This window comes from Canis lupus, chromosome 30, assembly GCF_003254725.2.
Source record: "Canis lupus dingo isolate Sandy chromosome 30, ASM325472v2, whole genome shotgun sequence".
NCBI lineage: Eukaryota > Metazoa > Chordata > Mammalia > Carnivora > Canidae > Canis > Canis lupus.
Genome location: NC_064272.1, coordinates 27,495,891 through 27,515,567, shown reverse-complemented (window position 1 = coordinate 27,515,567; position 19,677 = coordinate 27,495,891). Strand labels below are relative to the sequence as shown.

Here is a 19,677-nt window from a genome sequence, read left to right as displayed (position 1 = left end):
GAATGCCTGGGTGGCTCAGTTTGGGCTCCACAATGGGCATGGACCCTACTTAACAACAAAAATTTCACTGAAAAATATGAAGAACATTTTCAGACCCTCAACCTAGGTTTTTAAAGAGGCTGGAAAGCATAACTACTTAGAGAGGAAGATGCTGAGGGGTTTGCTAGTCTCATTCATTAGCTAAGTGAACCACTAGTGCTCATTACCTGGCAGTAATAATATAAATATGAACTGCAGTTAAAATGGAAACTCTTGTAGGATCTTGAGATTAAAGACTGCACACTCAAGCAATCTTAAGATTAAATTAGTGAATCAAGTACTTCAAATTAGGGTTGTTTTTTGTGTGTGTGTATTTCCAGGTAACAGCATCATCTAAGTCAATGTTTCAAAAAAAAAAAAAAAAGAGAGAGAGGAAGGAAGGAAGGAAGGAAGGAAGGAAGGAGAGAGAGAGAGAGAGAGAGAGAGAGAGAGAGAAAGAAAGAAAGAAAGAAAGAAAGAAAGAAAGAAAGAAAGAAAGAAAGAAAACAAAGCAGCTTTTCCAAGTTGCATCAGTATGAAATACCTTTTTGAGGATGATGTCAATGTAGCCTGCAATCAGCTGGGATATTTGCTCTCCTTCAGTGGTTTGTACTGAATAGTAGCTTTCCTGATACTCCCCAAAATCCTGAAAAAACAACATCAGAAGGAATATAATTATATATCTGCAGTTTTAAAGGTAAAGATAGAGGTCTAGTCCTAGAACAAGATGGTACAGACTCACTTTCCCCTTCTGTTCCCCCCAAACACAACTGAATATCCTAAAATTTATTCAGCAAACAATAGTAAAAGGCTCTGAAAGTTGGAAAGGTAGACTGGGGAATGCAGTACTTGAAAAAACACTCTATGGTGAATTCTTAGATTTTCTCTTATATCCAATTACCCCCAGGTGAGTAACTGAAACCCAGAACCTTTAACAGGCAGGATTTCAAAAGCCTGTCCTTTTTCGCCAAAGGACCAGGAGAGGAGAAGCCCAGTGAAGATCTATCTGGGAGTCTTCAACCAGCTCCACAACCTGGGCTGGCTGGCACTCACCAGCAGCTGCAGAGCAATGAAAGCCCAGCCCATCCCAGTCCCTGCTCCACAGACAGGCAAGTGACCTTGTTCTTTTGCAACAGTGGTCACATGAAACCTATGTCCTCCTGAACTCCACCTAATGGCATGAACAGAGACTGGCCGCCCGTAGCTTCTGCTTATCCCAACAAAGGTCACCCAGCAATAGCAGGTGGTCCAAGGAAGTACCTTCACAAACAGCACCATCAAGTCTTGAGCAAGAACCCTGGCAGTGTCAAAACAATCCAGAACAGCACTGCAAGGGCTCCGAAAACTGTCACTGTAACCAAAGCCCACAAAAGGAGACCAGAACACAACATTAAATCCAAACAAGGTGACTGATAAAACAAAAGATTTAAGTAAGATCAAGAGTTTCCTAACTTAAAATCAAAATGTCTAAATGTAATTTAAAAAATCACTACTCATATCAAGAACAAAACAACTATGATATGAGTAAGACAAAATAGTAATAATAAAAGATAATTAATTGATGCCAATACTGAAATGAATCAGATTTTGGAATTATCTGATAAATATTTTAAAGCAGCCATCATAAAATATGTTTCAACAATCCATTACAAATTCTTCTGAAACAAACAGGAGGTTTCAACAGAGAAGCCAGTAGAAAGAAGTACATAAAAATTATGGTACTGAATAAAATTTTAAAAACTCACATGATAAAGTAGTGTGGAGATGACAGAGCATTGAATCAGTAGGCTTGAAAATGGATTAATAAGTCAATCTCAAGACTAGAAAGAATACAAATTCAACCAAAGACAAAAAACAGAAAACCCACAAACCAGACCTCCAGGGATCTGTGGGACAATGACAAAAGATGTAAAATTTATATTATCCGAATCCTACCGTGACAGAATGTGGGACAAAAAAAAGTATTCAAGGGGTGACTGGGTGGCCCAGTCAGTTAAGTACCCGACTATTCTTGATTTTGGCTCACATCATGATCTCAGGGTTGTGAGATTGAGCTCCATGACAGGCTCTGTGCTCAGTGGGGAGTCTACTTGAGATTCTCTCCCTCCCCTACTCTTTCATGCTCTAACAAATAGATACATCTTTAAGAAAAAAGTATTAAAAGAAATAATGGCTGAAAATATCCCCAAATTAAAGATACATACCTACAAACTCAAGAAGCTGAGCATATTCCAAATGTAATAAATCTGGAGAAACACACAACAAGAACTTTAGAAAGTGACCTATTATCTACAAATGAACACCAACTTGAATAACAATTTCTAATCTGAAATCCTGAAGGCCAAAAAGAAGTGGCATATTTCTCAAGTGCTGAAAGAAAGAGCTGTCAATGTCCAATCCTATACCTGACAAAATGATGCTTTATGAAAGAAGGGGAAATAAGAACATTCTCAGAAAAAAGAAAGCTAAGAGAATCTCTTTTTAGCAGATCTACCTACCTTTAAAGAATGGCTAAAGGAAGTCCTTCAAACACAAAGAAATGGTAACAGGAGCCTGGGATGGTTAAGAAGAAAACAACAGTGGGACAGATAAAAAAATAGAAGGAAATGTAGTAATTTTTCCTTCACCTCATGAGTTTTATTTAATCATATTCTATAGTTGTACCAAAGGTGTAACACCATCTCATGTGGTGTTCAATGTATGTATTTCTTTGAACAGTTATATTTAAAAAGTGGGGAGTGTAAAGAGACCTAAACAGAAGTGAAGTTTCTACACTTCTCTTGAAATAATAAACATCCACACCTAAAAAATTTATAATTAATTTCTTACATATATGGTAACATCTAGATCACTAAGAATACCAAGTAAAGAGATAATATAAAACATTATAAATGAATCAAAATGGAACTCTAAGAATGTTTAACCCAAAAATAGGCAAGAAAAACAGGAAGAAGAAATGGAGGGGATAAATAGAAAAATATTATAAAATGGTAGACATTAAAAAAAGGTAGACTTAAGGCCTACCATATCAATAATTAAATCAAAATGTAAATGGTCTAACAAGGTCAATTAAAAGAGACTAACTGGATTAAAAAAAAAAGCACAACCCAACTTTATGCACTCTGTAAGAAACTGGTCTCAAATATGAGTAGGTTGAAAGTAAAAGAATGAAAAATATATCATGCAAACATTAATTTGAAAAAGCATGAGAGGGTATATTAAGATAAAGCAGATTTCAGAGCAAACAAATTTACTAAAACAATTTCTCCATGAAGATGATCAAGGGATCTTAAATGTACATGTAAGCACCAAACAGAGCTTCAAAATACATGCAGTGAAAACTGAAAGAAGAAATAGGAAAATCTGCAACTGTTGTAGGGATAGAGAAGACTGGAACACCACCACCAACTAACAGGATCTAACCAACATTTACAGAATAGTCTAATCAAGTATTCCTGGAACATTTTCCCAGAATGATCATATCCTGTGATATAAAAAACAAATCTTAAAATTCTGAGACTTGAAATATGCAGAGTCTGTCCTTTGACCATAGCAGAATTGAACTAAAAAAAATCAGTAAGGGGAAGACAATAGGAAAATCTCCAGACACTGGGAAATTAAATTAAGGCTCGGCGTGGAAAGCAAAGAAATATGACATGTTACAAACTTTAAATCCAACTTTAATAAACAGCATTGATATTCATTCTCTCTTGTGCTTGAGGTAGTTACTGTGACCCATAACTATTTCTTATTTATCTTTAAAATAACTTTTTGTTTTCAACAAAACAGGACTTGGACCTAGTTTTAAAAGACCAATAGCACTAAAAGATACATAACAAAACACAACGGGCCCTTGCCCTGGTCGTTCCTATCTTTACTTTCCATCTCTCCCATCCACAAAGACAACTACTTTGAATCCTTTCAGCAGTTTATTCTAGTATTTCTAAAAACACGTTTATATTAATTTCTTGATTTTTCTCTTTTACAAATTATCCACAACTTCCTACCATGGAAGATGAGGACATCATTCTCTAAAAACACCCCTCCTTAAGAGCCATGTAGATAGAGCTCAATCTTCCCTCCATCTTGACTATAGGAGGGAAGATGGTCTGTTTTCTGATGATTCCTTCCAACTGGCAAGAGTCTATCCACCAATGATCAAACTAGATAACTAAAGACTCCCTCCAAATCTCCTTCCTTATGCTTTTTTTCTGATGCCCTATTATGAGATCTACCTAGATGCAAGCTGATATTTGAAGTACTCACTAGACTAGAATAGCACACTTCAGGAGTGCTAGGAGATACAGAAATTTCAACACTGATTTCTCTTATTGCTCAACTTGCCCTACAAAATAACGACGCTATTGATTCCCATGTGTCAGTGTGGCTATAGTTAAGATAACAACACACATAGAATCCACTAAGAGCAACTATTAAGGTTGGGAGGAGGAATTCAGAGATCTGTAGGGTTGAGATGACTACATTCTCCCTATTTCTATTTCCCATTTACTTCACACTGAGAATTTTATCATCATCATCTTGTTTGATCTTAGTACCTCTGTAAAATAGGTATTATGATTCCCATCTTAAAGCTAATGACATTAAGGCTTAGAGAGGAAAGATAACTCTAAGAAATGGGAGATGACCAGCTGGTTTTGAATACTACCCCAAAGTCTATGCCATTTCCCTATACAGTATGCTATTTCCAGGCAGGCTGGGAAAAAACACTTCAGCAAGTTGTCATAATGCTTGGGAACTTCTAAAACAACTAGAGATGAAGGAGCCTTTGACTAGCCTCAGAGCATTAGACAGTTTCCTCTTAGGGCATGCTAGGGACAGCATCGGGAACACAGAAGACTGGAACAGTCCTGGCCCTCTGGACTCCCACCATCTGTCCCTCTCCACATTGCTCTCTAAGGCAAGGGAAGCCCATTGAACTTGTATTCTCCTTCCCACCCCACAATATCGCCCAAGGCCATGTTGATCCTCCCTGTTAGCCAGTCCATACCAGGGTGAAGCTCTTGGGTGAGGCCGCCCAGCGCTTAACCGTGGTGAGCGGCCACTCCTGCAGCACCTCCTTGGTTTTCTCATCCACACGCATCACTGAATCCTTGGTGATGCCCAACAGGCGAGGCACCAGCTTGTTCTTGCCTTTCATCTTTTCCTGAAACAGGAAATACCAAGGGTTAGTGCTCTCCCTGAATACATATGATTTTGCCAAGTCATGGTGTTTTATCTGAGGTTGCCTACATAACTATGTTTCAAAATAGGCAGGGCTACTAGAAAACCAGGGTTTTGGGACTAGGTGAATGACTCACTAACGATATGGAAGTTAAAACAGTGACATGAGAAGACTAGAAAAATCCACAAAGGCGCACTTCCTTTTTTTTTTTTTTTTTTTTAAGATTTTATTTATTTATTCATGAGAGACACGGTTGGGGGAGGGTGGAAGAGGCAGAGGCAGAGGGAGAAGCAGGCTCCACGCAGGGAGCCCGACATGGGACTCGATCCAGGGTCTCTAGGATCACGCCCTCGCTGAAGGCGGCGCTAAACCGCTGAGCCACTCGGGCTGCCCAGAGGCACGCTTCCCAAAAAGAGATGCTGTTTAGGAGGGCAGATTGTTCCAAAACCAATCTGTGACAGAAGGGACAGAACTGAGTAGATATCCAGAGAAATAGAAGTTAATATAATTCCAAATATTATCACTTCTAATAGCCAACTGAGCAAATAACAAAAAAGATTTAGTGTGGAATTACAACATGGCATATTAGCTATTTAGAATTAATTAAAACTCTGCCAAAGTAGAATCTTCTCACTAAAAGATACAGAAACCTTTTCTTGTAAATCTCCTAAATATACTTCTATTTGAATTCTTTGTTTTGGTGTTTGTATGTACATCTACTGACTCTGAAAAAGCCTTTTATAATTAGCTTTAATAATTTAATAGTAATCATGCCTATTAAAATAATGGACCCCTACCTCATACTAATGGCAAAAAAATTTGAGATTAATAATTGAGGAAGAATATATAGGTGGATATTTTTGTGATTCCTGGGATGGAAATGACTTTTAAGCACAAGCACCAAAACAAAGGAAATTCATAAAGGGAAAGATCAACATCTTTAACTACAAAAATACAGACTTTGATACATCTAAAAAATAGAGGGTAAATATGAGAAAAAGAAAGAAACCTCACCGTAAGCAAAATTAAAAAGCAAATGATTACGGATAAATATTTACAATAATTATGATAGTGAAAGACTTTATATACTGTATATGTGAAAGGTTATCATAGATCAACAAAAACAACTGGCAAAGAACACAACAAAATACATTCAAAATAATAAAGCAGACTTTCATTTGAGGGGGGAGGAAGGAGAAGATGGCAGTGGACTAGGAGGACCCTAGGCAACTATCAGATCATCATAAATACCCCCAAGTGACTGAAGACTGGTAGAACAAACTCTGTAACTAAAGGTAGAGAAAAGGCCACAATAAAGAACATAGGAAGTGTGGGGATGCAGCTTGAGAGAGAAGTGAATCATGGTCACTGTGCTGGGGAGGGATAGGTGATCTCAGAGAAGGGTTAGAGACAGACTAGCACATAGGAGACCACACAGGGAAAAGGAATCCCCATAGCAAATGCCTTGAAAAGAGAAAGGGGCGAAAACTCATGAGGTTTTGCAACCAGTGGAGCTTAAAGCCTGGAGTTTTTTGTTTGTTAGTTTTTTTAAGATTTTATTTATTTATTCACGAGAGACACAGAAAGAGAGAGAGAGAGAGAGGCAGAGGAAGAAGCAGGCTCCACGCAGGGAGCCTGATGTGAGACTCGATCCTGGGACTCCAGGATCATGCCCCGGGCTGAAGGAAGGCGCTAAACTGCTGAGCTACCCAGGGATCCCCAAAACCTGGAGCTTTAAAGATCAATGGACATAATGGAAGAGTCTCAAGGGGATTGGGACTGATCTTGGAGAAAAGGGCAGGGCAAAAGCCGATGGACATACAGTATGGAGATAGATGGGAGTACACAGTGGGGGAAGTTAGTTAATCATCTTGGAGCACATAGCAGAGAGGCTGCATTCAAAGAGAGACTCCTATGGGAACAAAAGAGCTGGCTGGTAACATTTCCCTCCCATGCTGCTCAGCACAAGTACAGTGCCAAATGTGGAACCAGTGCATCATTAGCATAGGAAAAGGCCATAACCAGAGATCTATGGTAAACAGATATAAGTAATATGCCTGATAGAGAATTTAAAGCAATGAGCATAAGGATACTCAGTAAACATGAGAAAAGAGTGGACAGTATCAGTGAGACCGCTAACACAGAGATGAGGAATAACATAGCAGAGATCAAGGGCTCAATTAATAAAAGGAGAAATACTCTCGATGGAATGAACTGCAGGCTGGAAGAAGCAGGGGAATGAATTAATGACCTAGGAGACCGAGTAATGGAAGGTAATCAGGCTAAAAAAAAATAGAGAAAGAAGAATTCCACAAAATGAGAACAGACTTAGGGAACTCAGTGATTCCAGCAAACACAATAACATTCATATTATAGGAGTCCCAGAAGAAAAAAGAAGGCAGAGAATATATTTGAAGAAATAATAGCTGAAAACTTCCCTTCTCTGGGGGAAGGAAACAGACACCCAGATCTAGGAGGAACAGGGAACCCCCAACAAAATCAACAAAAGCAGATCCACAGCAAGACATTTCATAATTAGAATGGTAAAATATAATGAAAAAGAAAAAAAATATTAAAAGCAACAAGACAAAAGAAGACAGTTACATACAAAGGAAACCTGCAGGGTTTTCAGTAGAAACTTTCTAAGCCAGAAAGGAATGACATATGTTCAAAGTGCTGAATGGGAAAAACCTACATCCAGGAATGCTCTATCCAGCAAGACTATCATTTAGAATTGGAGAATAGTTTCCCAAACAAAAAAAAGGAGTTCATGATCACTAAACCAGCCCAGCAAGAAATATTAAAGAGGATTGTCTGAGTAGAAATGAATGACCAAAAATGACAACATGAAGGTAGGAAACACAAAACAGAAAAAAAATGAGTATTTCTGTTAAAAAAAAAAAAATCAGTCAAGGAACTTACAAAATAAAAGTATGTAAAAATAGGACACAATATACCTAAGGACATGGGAAGGAGAAGAGTAAAGAATGGTTCAAATTTAAATGATCATCAAGTTAATATAGACTGCTTTATGCAGAAAAGGTTATACACAAATCTAACTGTAACCACAAATCAAAACCTGCTAACAAATATGCAAAGAATAAAGAGAAAGAAATCCAAATATATCACCAAAGAAAACCATTAAAGAAAGACAAGAATAGATCCAAGAAAATCTTCAGAAACAACCAAAAACAAGTAATAAAATGGCAATAAATACATATTACCTTGAATGTAAATGGACCAAATACTCCAATCAAAAGACAAAGGGTGACAGAATGAATAACGAGCAAGACCCATCTATAGACTTACTACAAAAGCCTCACTTTAGACCTAAAGACTGATAATAACACAATAATTGCAGGGGACTTTAACACCCCACTTACATCAGTGGACAGATCATCAAAACAGAAAATCAGTAAGAAAAACAATGCCTGTGAATGACACATTGGACCAGATTAACAGATAAATTCATAACATTCCACCCTACAATAGCAGAATACACATTCTTTTCAAGTGTACATGGAACATTCTCCAGAATAGATCACATATTTGCCACAAAACAAGCCTCAACAAGTTTAAGGAGATCAAAGTCATATCATGTATCTTTTCTGATCATAATGCTGTGAAACTTGAAGTCAACCACAAGAAAAACTCTGGAAAGATCACAAATATAAAGAGGTTAAAGGACATGCTAATAAACAACGAATAGATCAGCCATGAAATAAAAGAAGAAATAAAAATGTACATGGGAGCAAATGAAAAGGAAAATACATGGTTCAAAATCTTTGGTATGCGGCAAAAGTGGTTCTAAGAGGGAAGTATACAGGAATATGGGCGTACCTTTAGAAGCAAGAAAAGTCTCAAACAACCTAACCCTTATACCTGAAGGTGCTAGAAAAAGCACAAGAAACAAAAAAAAAAAATGGAATAGAAAAATGAAACCAGGAGCTGGTTCTTTGAAAAAAAAAAAAAAATCAATAAAACTGATAAACGTCTAACCGAATTTATCAAAAAAAAAAAAAAAGGGGGGGAGAAAGTACTCAAATAAAATTACAAATGAGAGAGGAGAAACAACCAATGTGATAGAAATACAAACAGTTGAAAGAGAATATTACACAAGACACTTGAATGGCTAAATGAGTTAATTATTTGACTTGAGCTCAGGTCAAAATCTCAGGGTCTTGGGATTGAGCCCTGCATTGGGCTCTGCTCAGTGGGGAGTCTGCTTCTCCCTCTGCCCCTCTCTTCACTCATTCTGTCTCTCTCTCTCTCAAATAAATAAATACAATCTTTAAAAAAGAAAGAATATTACAAAAAACCATATGCCAACAAATTGGACAACCTAGAAGAAATGGATAAATTCTCAGAAACATATAAACACCTAAAACTGAAAGAAACAGAAAATTTGAACAGACTGATAACCACCAAAGAAACTGGGTCAGTAATCAAATAACTCCCAACAAACAAAAGTCCAGGACCAGACAGCTTCACAAGTGAATACTACCAAATATTTAAAGAATAGTAATACCTATTCTCCTCAAACTATTCTAAGAAATAGAAAAAGAAGGAAAGCTTCAAAATTAATTCTGTGAGGCCAGCATTATCCTGATACCAAAGTCAGATAAAGACACCAGAAAACAAGAGTACAGACCAGTATCTCTGATGCAAAAATCCTCCAACAAAATGTTAGCAAACCAAAATCAACAATACATCAAAAAAATTCCCTGCAATCAAGTGGGATTTATTCTGGGACTGCAAGGATGTTTCAGTATTCACAAATCAACAAGATATGTCAATAAAGAAAGGGTAAAAACCACATGATCATTTTAATAGATGCAGAAAAATCATCTGATAAAGTAAAACACCCATTCGTGATAAAAATCCTCAACAAAATAGGTTTAGAGGTAACATATCTCAACATAATAAAGGCCATACATGGAAAACCAACAACGAATGTTATCCTCAATGGGAAAAGATTAGAAGACTTTCCCCTAAGATCAGGAAGAGATAAGGATGTCCTACCCTCATCACTTTTATTCAACATGTACTAGAAGTCCTAGCCACAGCAATCAGACAACAAAAATAAATAAAAGACACCTAGACTGGTAAGGAAGAAGCAAAACTCACTATTTGCAGATAGCATGATACTCTATAGAAAACCTGAAAGACTCCTCCAAAAGACTGCTAGAACTGTTAAACTAATTAAAGTCACAGGATACAAAATCAATGTACAGAAATCGATTGCATTTCTATGTACCAATAATGAACAGTACAAAGAGAAATTAAGAAAACCATCTTATTTACAATTGCACCAAAAGTAATAAAATACCTAGGAATAAACCTAACCAAAGAGGTTAAAGACCTGTACTTTGAAACCTAGAAAACATCAATGAAAGAAATTGAAGACACAAAGAAATGGAAAGACATTCCATGCTCATGGATTGGAAGAACAAATATTGTTAAAATGTCTATACTACCCAAAGCTATCTACACATTTAATGCAATCCCTATCCAAATACAGCACTTTTTAGAGCTAAAATAAAAAATTCTAAAATTTGTATAAAACCACAAAAGATCCTGAGAAGCCAAACAATCTTGAAAAAGAAAAGCAAAGCTGGAGGAATCACAACTCTGAACTTCAAGTTATATTAAAAAGCTGTAGTAACTAAAACAATATGGTACTGGCATAAAAACAGACACATAAATGGAATAGAATAGAAAATCCACAAATGAACCCACGATTATATGGTCAACTAATCTTTGTCAAAAAAGGAAAGAATATCCAATCAGAAGAAGACAGTCTTTTCAACAAATAGTGTTGGGAAAATTAGACAGCAACATGCCTAAGAATGAAACTAAACCACTTTCCTATACCATATACAAAAACCAATTCACAATAGATTAAAGACCTAAATGTGAGACCTGAAACCATAAAAATTCTAAAAGAATTTTTCTAGAAATTTTATCTGACATTAGCCATAGTAATTTTTTCTAGATATGCCCACTGAGGTAAGGGAAACAAAGCAACAATAAACTACTGGGACTATAGCAAAATAGAAAGCTTCTGCACAGTAAAGAAAACTATCAACAAAACTAAAAGACAATCCATGGAATGAGAGAAGATATTTGCAAAGGACATATCTGATAAAGGGTTAGTATCCAAAATACAGAAAGAACTTCTAAAACTCAACACCCAATAAAACAAATAATCTAGTTTAAAAATGGGCAGAAGACATGAACAATTCTCCAAAGAAGGCATACAGATGGCCAACAGACACATGAAAAGATGCTCATTATCACTGATCATCAGGGAAATGCAAATCCAAACTACAATGAGATATCACCTCACACCAGTCAGAATGACTGAAATCAAAAACATAAGAAATGACAATGCTGGTGAGGATGTGCAGAAAAAATAATCCTCTTGCATTGTTGGTAAAAATGCAAACTGGTACAGTCATTATGGAAAACAGTATGGAGATTCATCAAAAATTCAAAAGTAGAACTACCCTAAGCAATTGCGCTACTGGGTATTTACTCAGAGAATACAAAAACATTAATTCAAAGGGAACATACACACCTATGTTTATAGCTGCATTATTTACAATAGCCTAGATACAGCAACAGCCCAAGCGTCCACTGACTGATGAATGGATACAGAAGTGTGTGTTTTACACACACACACTACCATTTTATATATATATATATATATAAAATGGTAGTACGTATACACACACACACACACACACACACACAAACACACGTATACACACAATGGAATATTATTCAGCCATAAAAGCAACAAAATCTTGCCATTTGCAATGACAAGGATGGAACTAGAAAGCACAATAAGGAAATAAGTCAGTCAGAGAAAGACAAATACTGTATGATTTCACTCCTATGTGGAATTCAAGAATTTAACAAAACAAATGAACAAAGGGGGTTAAAAGAGACAAACTAAGCAACAGACTCTTAACTATAGAAAACAAATTGATGGTTATCAGAGGGGAGATGGGTGGGAAGATGGGTGAAATAGGTGATGAGGATGAAGAAGTGCACTTAACTGTAATTAATACCAGGTAATTAAAATAAAAACTTAAGAAAAAAATTAAAACAAAAAGTAAAAACCAAGCAATTAAGTTAGGTTTTCACTTAATAAAATGGAGAGCTTTTTAAAAAATTAAATACTGAAATTGAAGAAGGTATGAAAAAGGATCACTATGGATGGGAATTTAAAGTGGCAAAATCTTTATGGAAGAAAATGCATCAATATTAATCCAAAGCTATAACAATGCTCCCCCTTTTGACACAGCTTGCTTTTAGAAAGCTACTCAAAACGAAGTTCTAAATGTGTGAAAAGACTATGTGTAACTATAGTTTATCATAGTGAAAAACTGGAAATAACCAAAATTTTCAACAGGGGAGTTTTTAAGTAAATTAGGGTAAAAACCATATGAATGGAAAACAACTAGATTCATGGCAACAAATTTTCAATATGGTCTAAAATAAAAACCCTACATGAAACAAAATTTTAAAAATAAAATTTTTAAATAGAATTCGTAACAGATTTTTTTTTAAATAAAAATTTCATTACATGATAAAAGGACAGTGATCATCTCAAGTGATTTGTATTATTTTCTTGTTCTTTTCCTTATTCTCCAAATTTCACTTAAAACAAATTTGTCTGGGTAGTTCAGTCAATTAAAGCATCCAACTTGATTTTGGCTCAGGTCATGATCTCAGGGTTGTGAGATCAAGCCCTGCATCCAGCTCTGTGCTGGGTGTGGTACTTGCTTAAGATTCTCTCTCTGCCTTCCTCCTCCTTCTTCTTCTTCTTCTTCTTCTTCTTCTTCTTCTTCTTCTTCTTCTTCTTCTTTTTTTTTAAAGATTTTATTTATTCATGAGAGACAGAGAGAGAGAGAGAGAGAGAGAGAGAGGCAGAGACACAGGCAGAGGGAGAAGCAGGCTCCATGCAGGGAACCCAACATGGGACTTGATCCCGGGTCTCCAGGATCAGGCCAGTGGGCTGAAGGTGGTGCTAAACCGCTGAGCCACCTGGGCTGCCCCTCTCCTTTTCCTCTGTCCTCTCTTTTTTTTTCTTTCTCTGTCCCTCTCAAAAAAAAAAAAAAAAAAAAAATCTATTTCTATTGTTATCAGGAGAAAAAAATAAACCTTCCCAAATATTTCCTGAAACTTAGCAATGTCTAAATCACTATTCTCAGAGGAATACACATACCAATCAACACACACAAATTATGTATACAAAGGGATAAGCAATTTTAAAATAACAGAAATGTGCTAGGTACTTAATACTATCTACTAGTTTTCAGAGCATCCCTCAAATGTTGGTCTCATCATCCTCAATTTGCAAATGAAGAGATCTGCAAACCATCCAAGGCAAGCACTAGTGAGTGGTATGGCCATGATTTGAACACAAATTTAAATAGCTCAAAAATGTTTCTGACTTCAAAAGCACAGTCTACCACTGTGTACTCTACTGTGATAAAAGCAATCAGAGGGCAGCCCGGGTGGCTCAGCGGTTTAGCGCCGCCTTCAGCCCATGGCCTGATCCTGGAGACCCGGGATCAAGTCCCATGTTGGGCTCCCTGCATGGAGCTTGCTTCTCCCTCTGCCTGTGTCTCTGCCTCTCTCTCTGTGTGTGTGTGTGTGTGTGTGTGTGTGTGTGTGTGTGTCTCTCATGAATAAATAAATAAAATCTTAAAAAAAAAAAAAAGGCAATCAGAGAAGACAAAAATCCCCACTAAGCCCCATGGGCAGTTCATAAGCCATCTGTCGGTTAAGGTCACAGCACACCTCCAGCATCCTCCCAGGAGAAGAAGAGAACAGGACCAGGAATCTGAGTGAGTGTCCAACAGGGGAATATTATTGGAAGTGGAAGAACCTCCCAGTCCTTAAGAAAATACTGAGAAGAGTAAGATTTTTTTGTAAAGAGATGCCGGTTCCACAAGGGATAATAAGCAATGCAGCAGGGATGATGCCAGCTAGTCCAATCTGGTGTCAGGAGCCACTCAGAAATTTAGGCAAAGAGGTTCTAGGCAGTTAGTCACACAGGGTTGGCACAAGCCCAGCTGCTGGGACCCTGAAGGGGATCTGAAATAAAATATGGTTTGCAGCTGTTGCCTTCAGCCTTTTCCATCTGCACCTCCCAGCGGGCAAGAGGCTTTGGGGTGAGGGAACACAGAATTGTGAGTTTTCGGGACAGGAGAGAAAGCCACAGGGAACATGCTAATAACTTACAGTGGGCATTCCATCAGATCAGGATTAGGGAGAAGGGGACAGAAGAAACTCAGAAAATGCTGAAACCCAGCAACAGGGACCACTGTCAAGGGATCATATTATTTCAGCCTACCCATAAAACACAGAGCAGCTGGAGAAAGTTAAAAGAGCAAAAGGCTCAGCTCAGTGCTAGCTACACTGGTTCTTCCCCATGAAGCCCTGCTTTAGACCCACAGTGGTAGAGCCTGCATACTGGGAGGGGCTTCCTCTTCCTCTCCATATCCCACACATCCCAGTCCACCCTACACCTGGCCTTGCCAACTTCAGCTACAGAGATCAGCGCTCTTTTATCTGCAGAATAGAAAGCAGGCTAGGCAGGCCCAAGTCCCATCTCCCAAGCAGGAGCGCTATAGCAGCTGTAGCTGCTATTATGCAGAAATTTCTCTCCAGGTGGTCCTCATTAGGTTGGTTTTGTTTGGAAGATGTCTTGAGCTTGCATAACTTAGAGGCAGGAGAATGTATGCATTCTACTAAGAAGAGGCAGGATTCATTAACAAGCCCTGCCCCTCTTTCAAACACAGCTCAACCACTACAGTGGCTTCAAAACCAGTGACTGGCTATGGTCAAGCCTGCTTTTCTTTCAGCTCTTCTCACTGGAATGGAGACTGGCTGATTCTTACATGGGAGATTTAGAATTGAGTGAAGAGATGCAAGTGGGTTACGCTTTGGCATGTTCTGGCTCTAAATTCGATGTGGGGCAGCCCAGGTGGCTCAGTGGTTTAGTGCTGCCTTTGGCCCAGAGCCTGATCCTGGAGACCCAGGATCGAGTTCCATGTCGGGCTCTGCGTGGAGCCTGCTTCTCCCTCTGCCTGTGTCTCTGTCTCTATCTCTGCGTTTCTCATGAATAAATAAATAAAATCTTTAAATTCGATGTGGCCTAAACCTGTCACCCAGCTGTGCTCACTAGAATTCGCCAACCCTGGCTTGGCGTCAAAGGGCTGGCTTGTGTGTTTTGCTGTGTTATCAAGATACTTATCTCTTTTAGGGGCATGGCAGAAAGAAAAGGCTGCTCAAGAGCAAAATGGTGTTAGTTAGGGGTGCCTGGTTGGCTCAGTTTGAAGAGCATGCAACTCTTGATCTCAGGGTAGTGAGTTCAAGCTCCACCCTGGGTGTAGAGATTACTTAAATAAATAAAACTTTTTTTAAAAAAAGAACAAAATGGTATTAAAGATCCTTTCCATTAGCCATTTTTCTCTAACAACTTGTCATCTACCCCAGCTTTACTCAGGATTCTGAGAAGCTCCAAATGCCCTCTGTGATGCTTTCTTTTATGGTTAAGGGGAGAAAAGGGTCAGCTCCCCACATATCTCACACCTCAAGGTTCTGGCTGTGGCTACAGGGAAAGTTAAAAGACAAGCTTATAAATGAGAAAGGTTTACACAGGAATTTCCTGGAATGAAACAAGGTCCTCTGCAGGTCATGGGAAATGGCTTACCATTGCTTATGGGGTTTTGATTAGTGTTATCAAGATAAAATGCAAAACAAGTCAATATAAGAGGAAAACTAGACATTTATAGCTTCCATTCACTGAGATCTTCTATGGCACAATCCCCTTTTCAATACTATTTCATTTAAACCTCTTAAAAAAGCACAATTTTATACGTGAGCAAGCATGCATATAGATAGAAGGTAAAGTAACTTATCTAAGGTAAAACTAAGTGGCAAAGCCAGAATCCAAATCTAGGTGTTTCTTTTCAAAGCTTATGTTCTTAGCCACCGAGAATACTGCCACATAAAGCTATTCCCTGTGGACTCATTATATGGCTTATAGACATTCTCTACATCAGAGTCAGCAAACTACAGCAAGTGCTAACCCCAGCTTTTTGCCTGCTTTTTTACGGCCTGAGAGCTAAGACTGAATTTTCCATTTTTAAGTAGTTGACAAAAAAAAAAAAAAAAAAAAAACAACCCACAAGAGGAATAATAACTATGTGACATTTGAAAATTATATGAAATTGAAATTTCAGAGCCTGTAAATAAAGCATTATAGACACCTAATCATGCTCATTCGTTTACGTATTGCATACAGTTAGTTTCAGGCCACACAGGCAGAGATGAACAGTATGCCCCACAAAGCCTAGGATACCATTTGACTCTTCACTAGCAAAGTTTGCAACTCTTGCTCTACATTGTGGCTGCTATAAGCAAATTACAAATTGGAAGATTCAGGAGCCAGGGATTAGGGAGATGTGGGAAGGGTTAAGGATAATCTAAAATTTATCAAATATCCTTAACTTTCCAGGCACTACATTTCTTTACATACATCACCTCACTTAATCTTCACTAGCACTCTGTAAGGCATTATTAGTCCCATTTTTCAGATGAAGAAACTGAGGCTGAGGGAGTTTATGGGTGTCTCTCAAAGTCATACGAGTTTCTGCTATTTCCCACATAGATGTATGTTGCTATCCTGGATTCCAGGCCCATCTTCTAACTCCAATACCCAAGTACTTTTTTTTTTTTTATAACAATAAAGTATAATGCTCTGAATATTAGGTTAACGTGTTCATGGATATAGAAGAAAGTATGATAGAAGTATCCTGTAAATATATCTAACTACTCTGAGAATATCTATGATTAATCTCAAGGTCATGTGGTATGATTGTGTTCAACATCAATATCTAAATGTTTCATAAGTTACAATTTCATTGACTTAAATTTCTAATAGCCTATACAAGTAGTGAATGAGATGCTAGAATCACTCACTTTTAACTTCCTATATTATGCCATTTAATGGTATGTTTAGGTTGGGGTTCTAGAGAAATCTGTTACTTATGCTTTTAAAAAACTTACTATCCCTTAGCCACACATTTTGCTGAATTTAAAAATAAATGTAAAAGTTAAAGACTATATATTGTTATAGCATGTACAGAGATCTGTGGGTTGAAAATTATTCTAAGTGAATGGACTATTTAATAGTATTAACTCTTCCAAACATGGGATATCTCTCCATTTATTTGTATTGTGTTTAATTTCTTTCACCAGCATCTTAAAGTTTTCAGTGTACAGATCTTTCATTTCCTTGGTTAAATTCATTAAGTAATTTATTATTTTTGATACTATTGTAAGTGTAATTTTCTGTATTTCTTTTCCAGACAGTTCACTGTATATGAGGTCATTTTATTTGACCTATTGATCTGATTTATGATGTTCATTAATCCATAGTATTAAATTAATCCTGAATTCTCGGTTGAACTACTTTCAAAACAGCAATCTGCAGTCATGCAAACTATCAAAATCAACTTTCTTTGTTTGTTTTGAGATAGTGAGCATGCATGTGGGAGATGTAAGGGGAAAAAGGAGAGGGAGAGAGAATCCTCAGTAGGCTCCAGACCAGCAGAGCTTGATCTCATGATCCCAAGATTATAACCTGAACTGAGATCAAGAGATGCTCAACCAACTGAGCCACCCAGGTGCTCCTATCAAAATCAACGTTAAAATAAAATGTATATAAGTAAGACCACTGAGCAAAAAATTAAAGTGAGCAGGGTGCTCACTTTCATCAAGTAACCAAAAAAAAAAAAAAAAAAAACCACTAAGGAAAACCAAAACATATACATCTAATACATATATGAAAGTTGATCCTGGCTTTTCTTCAAAGGCATGCAAGTTAAAAAGAGAAAGAGAGAGAGAAAGAGAGAAAGAGAGAGAGATGGAAAAAAAGAAAAGAAGGGAGGAAGAAAGGAAATTTTCATTACTTTATTTTGCCTTAAATACTTTTGTAAAAGAAGTTTTCATTTAACCAAATCTACAAAACTTTGCAATAACCAGAAGATCTGTGCTCTATAAATTTATTGACCTATATGCACATCACTGAAACTGACTATCATGTGTGATGGTATTAGTGGAAAACAATATGAATACAAGAGATGAATTTCATACATAAAGGACTACAGAAAAACTCAAGAAAGAAAGCATGGAAACTGAGACCAAAGCATTGGACATGCTCAGAATTTGTTTAATCTTTGTCCCTATAGGTACTGCAATTCATCTGCCATCTACCGTTCTTTGGAATAATAATAAATGGAAAGCAGTGTTTTTCTTCTAAAACAAGCAGATCTCACCATCGGCTCATGGTGAGGGTGGGTAAACTAGGATGATGAAAGCAGGTGACTACAGTTTAGATGGGCTCACTTCAGCTAAGGCAGCAGAGTCATTCCAGAGAAATGGAGCCATTGTACCTACAAGACATCAGCCCCATTCAAAAATTCACTGATACTTTAAGACTCACACTAAATGTGAAAAATTCAACTTCCAAAAGATTTTTCTGAGTAACAAAGTGATTCACCTATGCTTTCATCATTTGCAAGAGTCCCAGCATTTCTGGGTGTAAAACTAAGAGCTACCTGGCTTAAGTAACTCATCAGCATGAAGTGTGTCCCCTTCTTCAGTGTACTATCTTTGTTGCTCCTCATCCCAAATGAAGCAGCTTTTTCCAATGAGGAGTAGAGTCAAGAAAAGTATCTCTTCCCCCATAAACATCCTAGGGGACAGAATAACTTTCTTTTTCTCTAGTTCTCTTTAGCAGTGAGGAAAGTAATCTTCTTAAACCACCCGAACTCTGGCCTTGGGACTTCTGTCCCTGGAGACAGCTAGAGCACAGTTGGTAACACTCTCCTCTGCCTTAAGTAACATGAGAAACTTCACCACATGGTGGAGTTTTCTTTCAGGGCCAAGGGCAAGAGGCAAGGAGCCAAGAGTCACAGCAAAACAAGTGGAAATCAATGAAACCTATTAGTGAGATGACTAAAATAGAGTGTGTGAGGTCAAGGTGTACAAATGAAGCTAATAAGAGTACTTATCAGTCCACCTAAGAACACACCCATCAAGGGCCTTGGTCTTGAATTTCAAAGACCCATCTCTTTCCCTCTAGTAGGAAGGCAAACAATTCCCATGAAATCAGATCTGAAGGCCACAGAAAATCCCAAAGCCCACCTAAAAGTATACAAAGTGCGTGCTGCATTTACTACATCGATTCAATTCGATATGCAGTGATCAACAGCCTTCACTTAGTCCAGAGCACTCTCATTAATCTTAAGTGAAACATTTTCAGAGTAAAGTGATAACAAGTAGACATAAATGCAGTCCTTCAGTGACTTTATAGCAGCGACAGTGTGCCAAGACAAGACACAAATGCCTGGAGGCCCAACGGGTGGCCAGGATCACTCACCAGCCTTATA

The 19,677-nt window shown here is 37.6% G+C and overlaps 1 protein-coding gene across 9 annotated transcripts in view; it reads right to left on the bottom strand.

Annotated features, from left to right (window-relative positions):
• The window catches only part of TLN2 (talin 2), a 426,878-nt gene that overhangs the window by 149,759 nt on the left and 257,442 nt on the right, over window positions 1-19,677 (bottom strand). For all 9 annotated transcript variants that reach the window (XM_025472602.3, XM_049104468.1, XM_049104470.1 and 6 more), the window contains 2 exons: window positions 5,027-5,182; window positions 563-664 (listed from right to left, as the gene is read on the bottom strand). In XM_025472602.3, coding sequence (XP_025328387.1) covers window positions 563-664; window positions 5,027-5,182 — 258 coding nt within the window. The remainder of the gene's footprint in view (window positions 1-562; window positions 665-5,026; window positions 5,183-19,677) is intronic.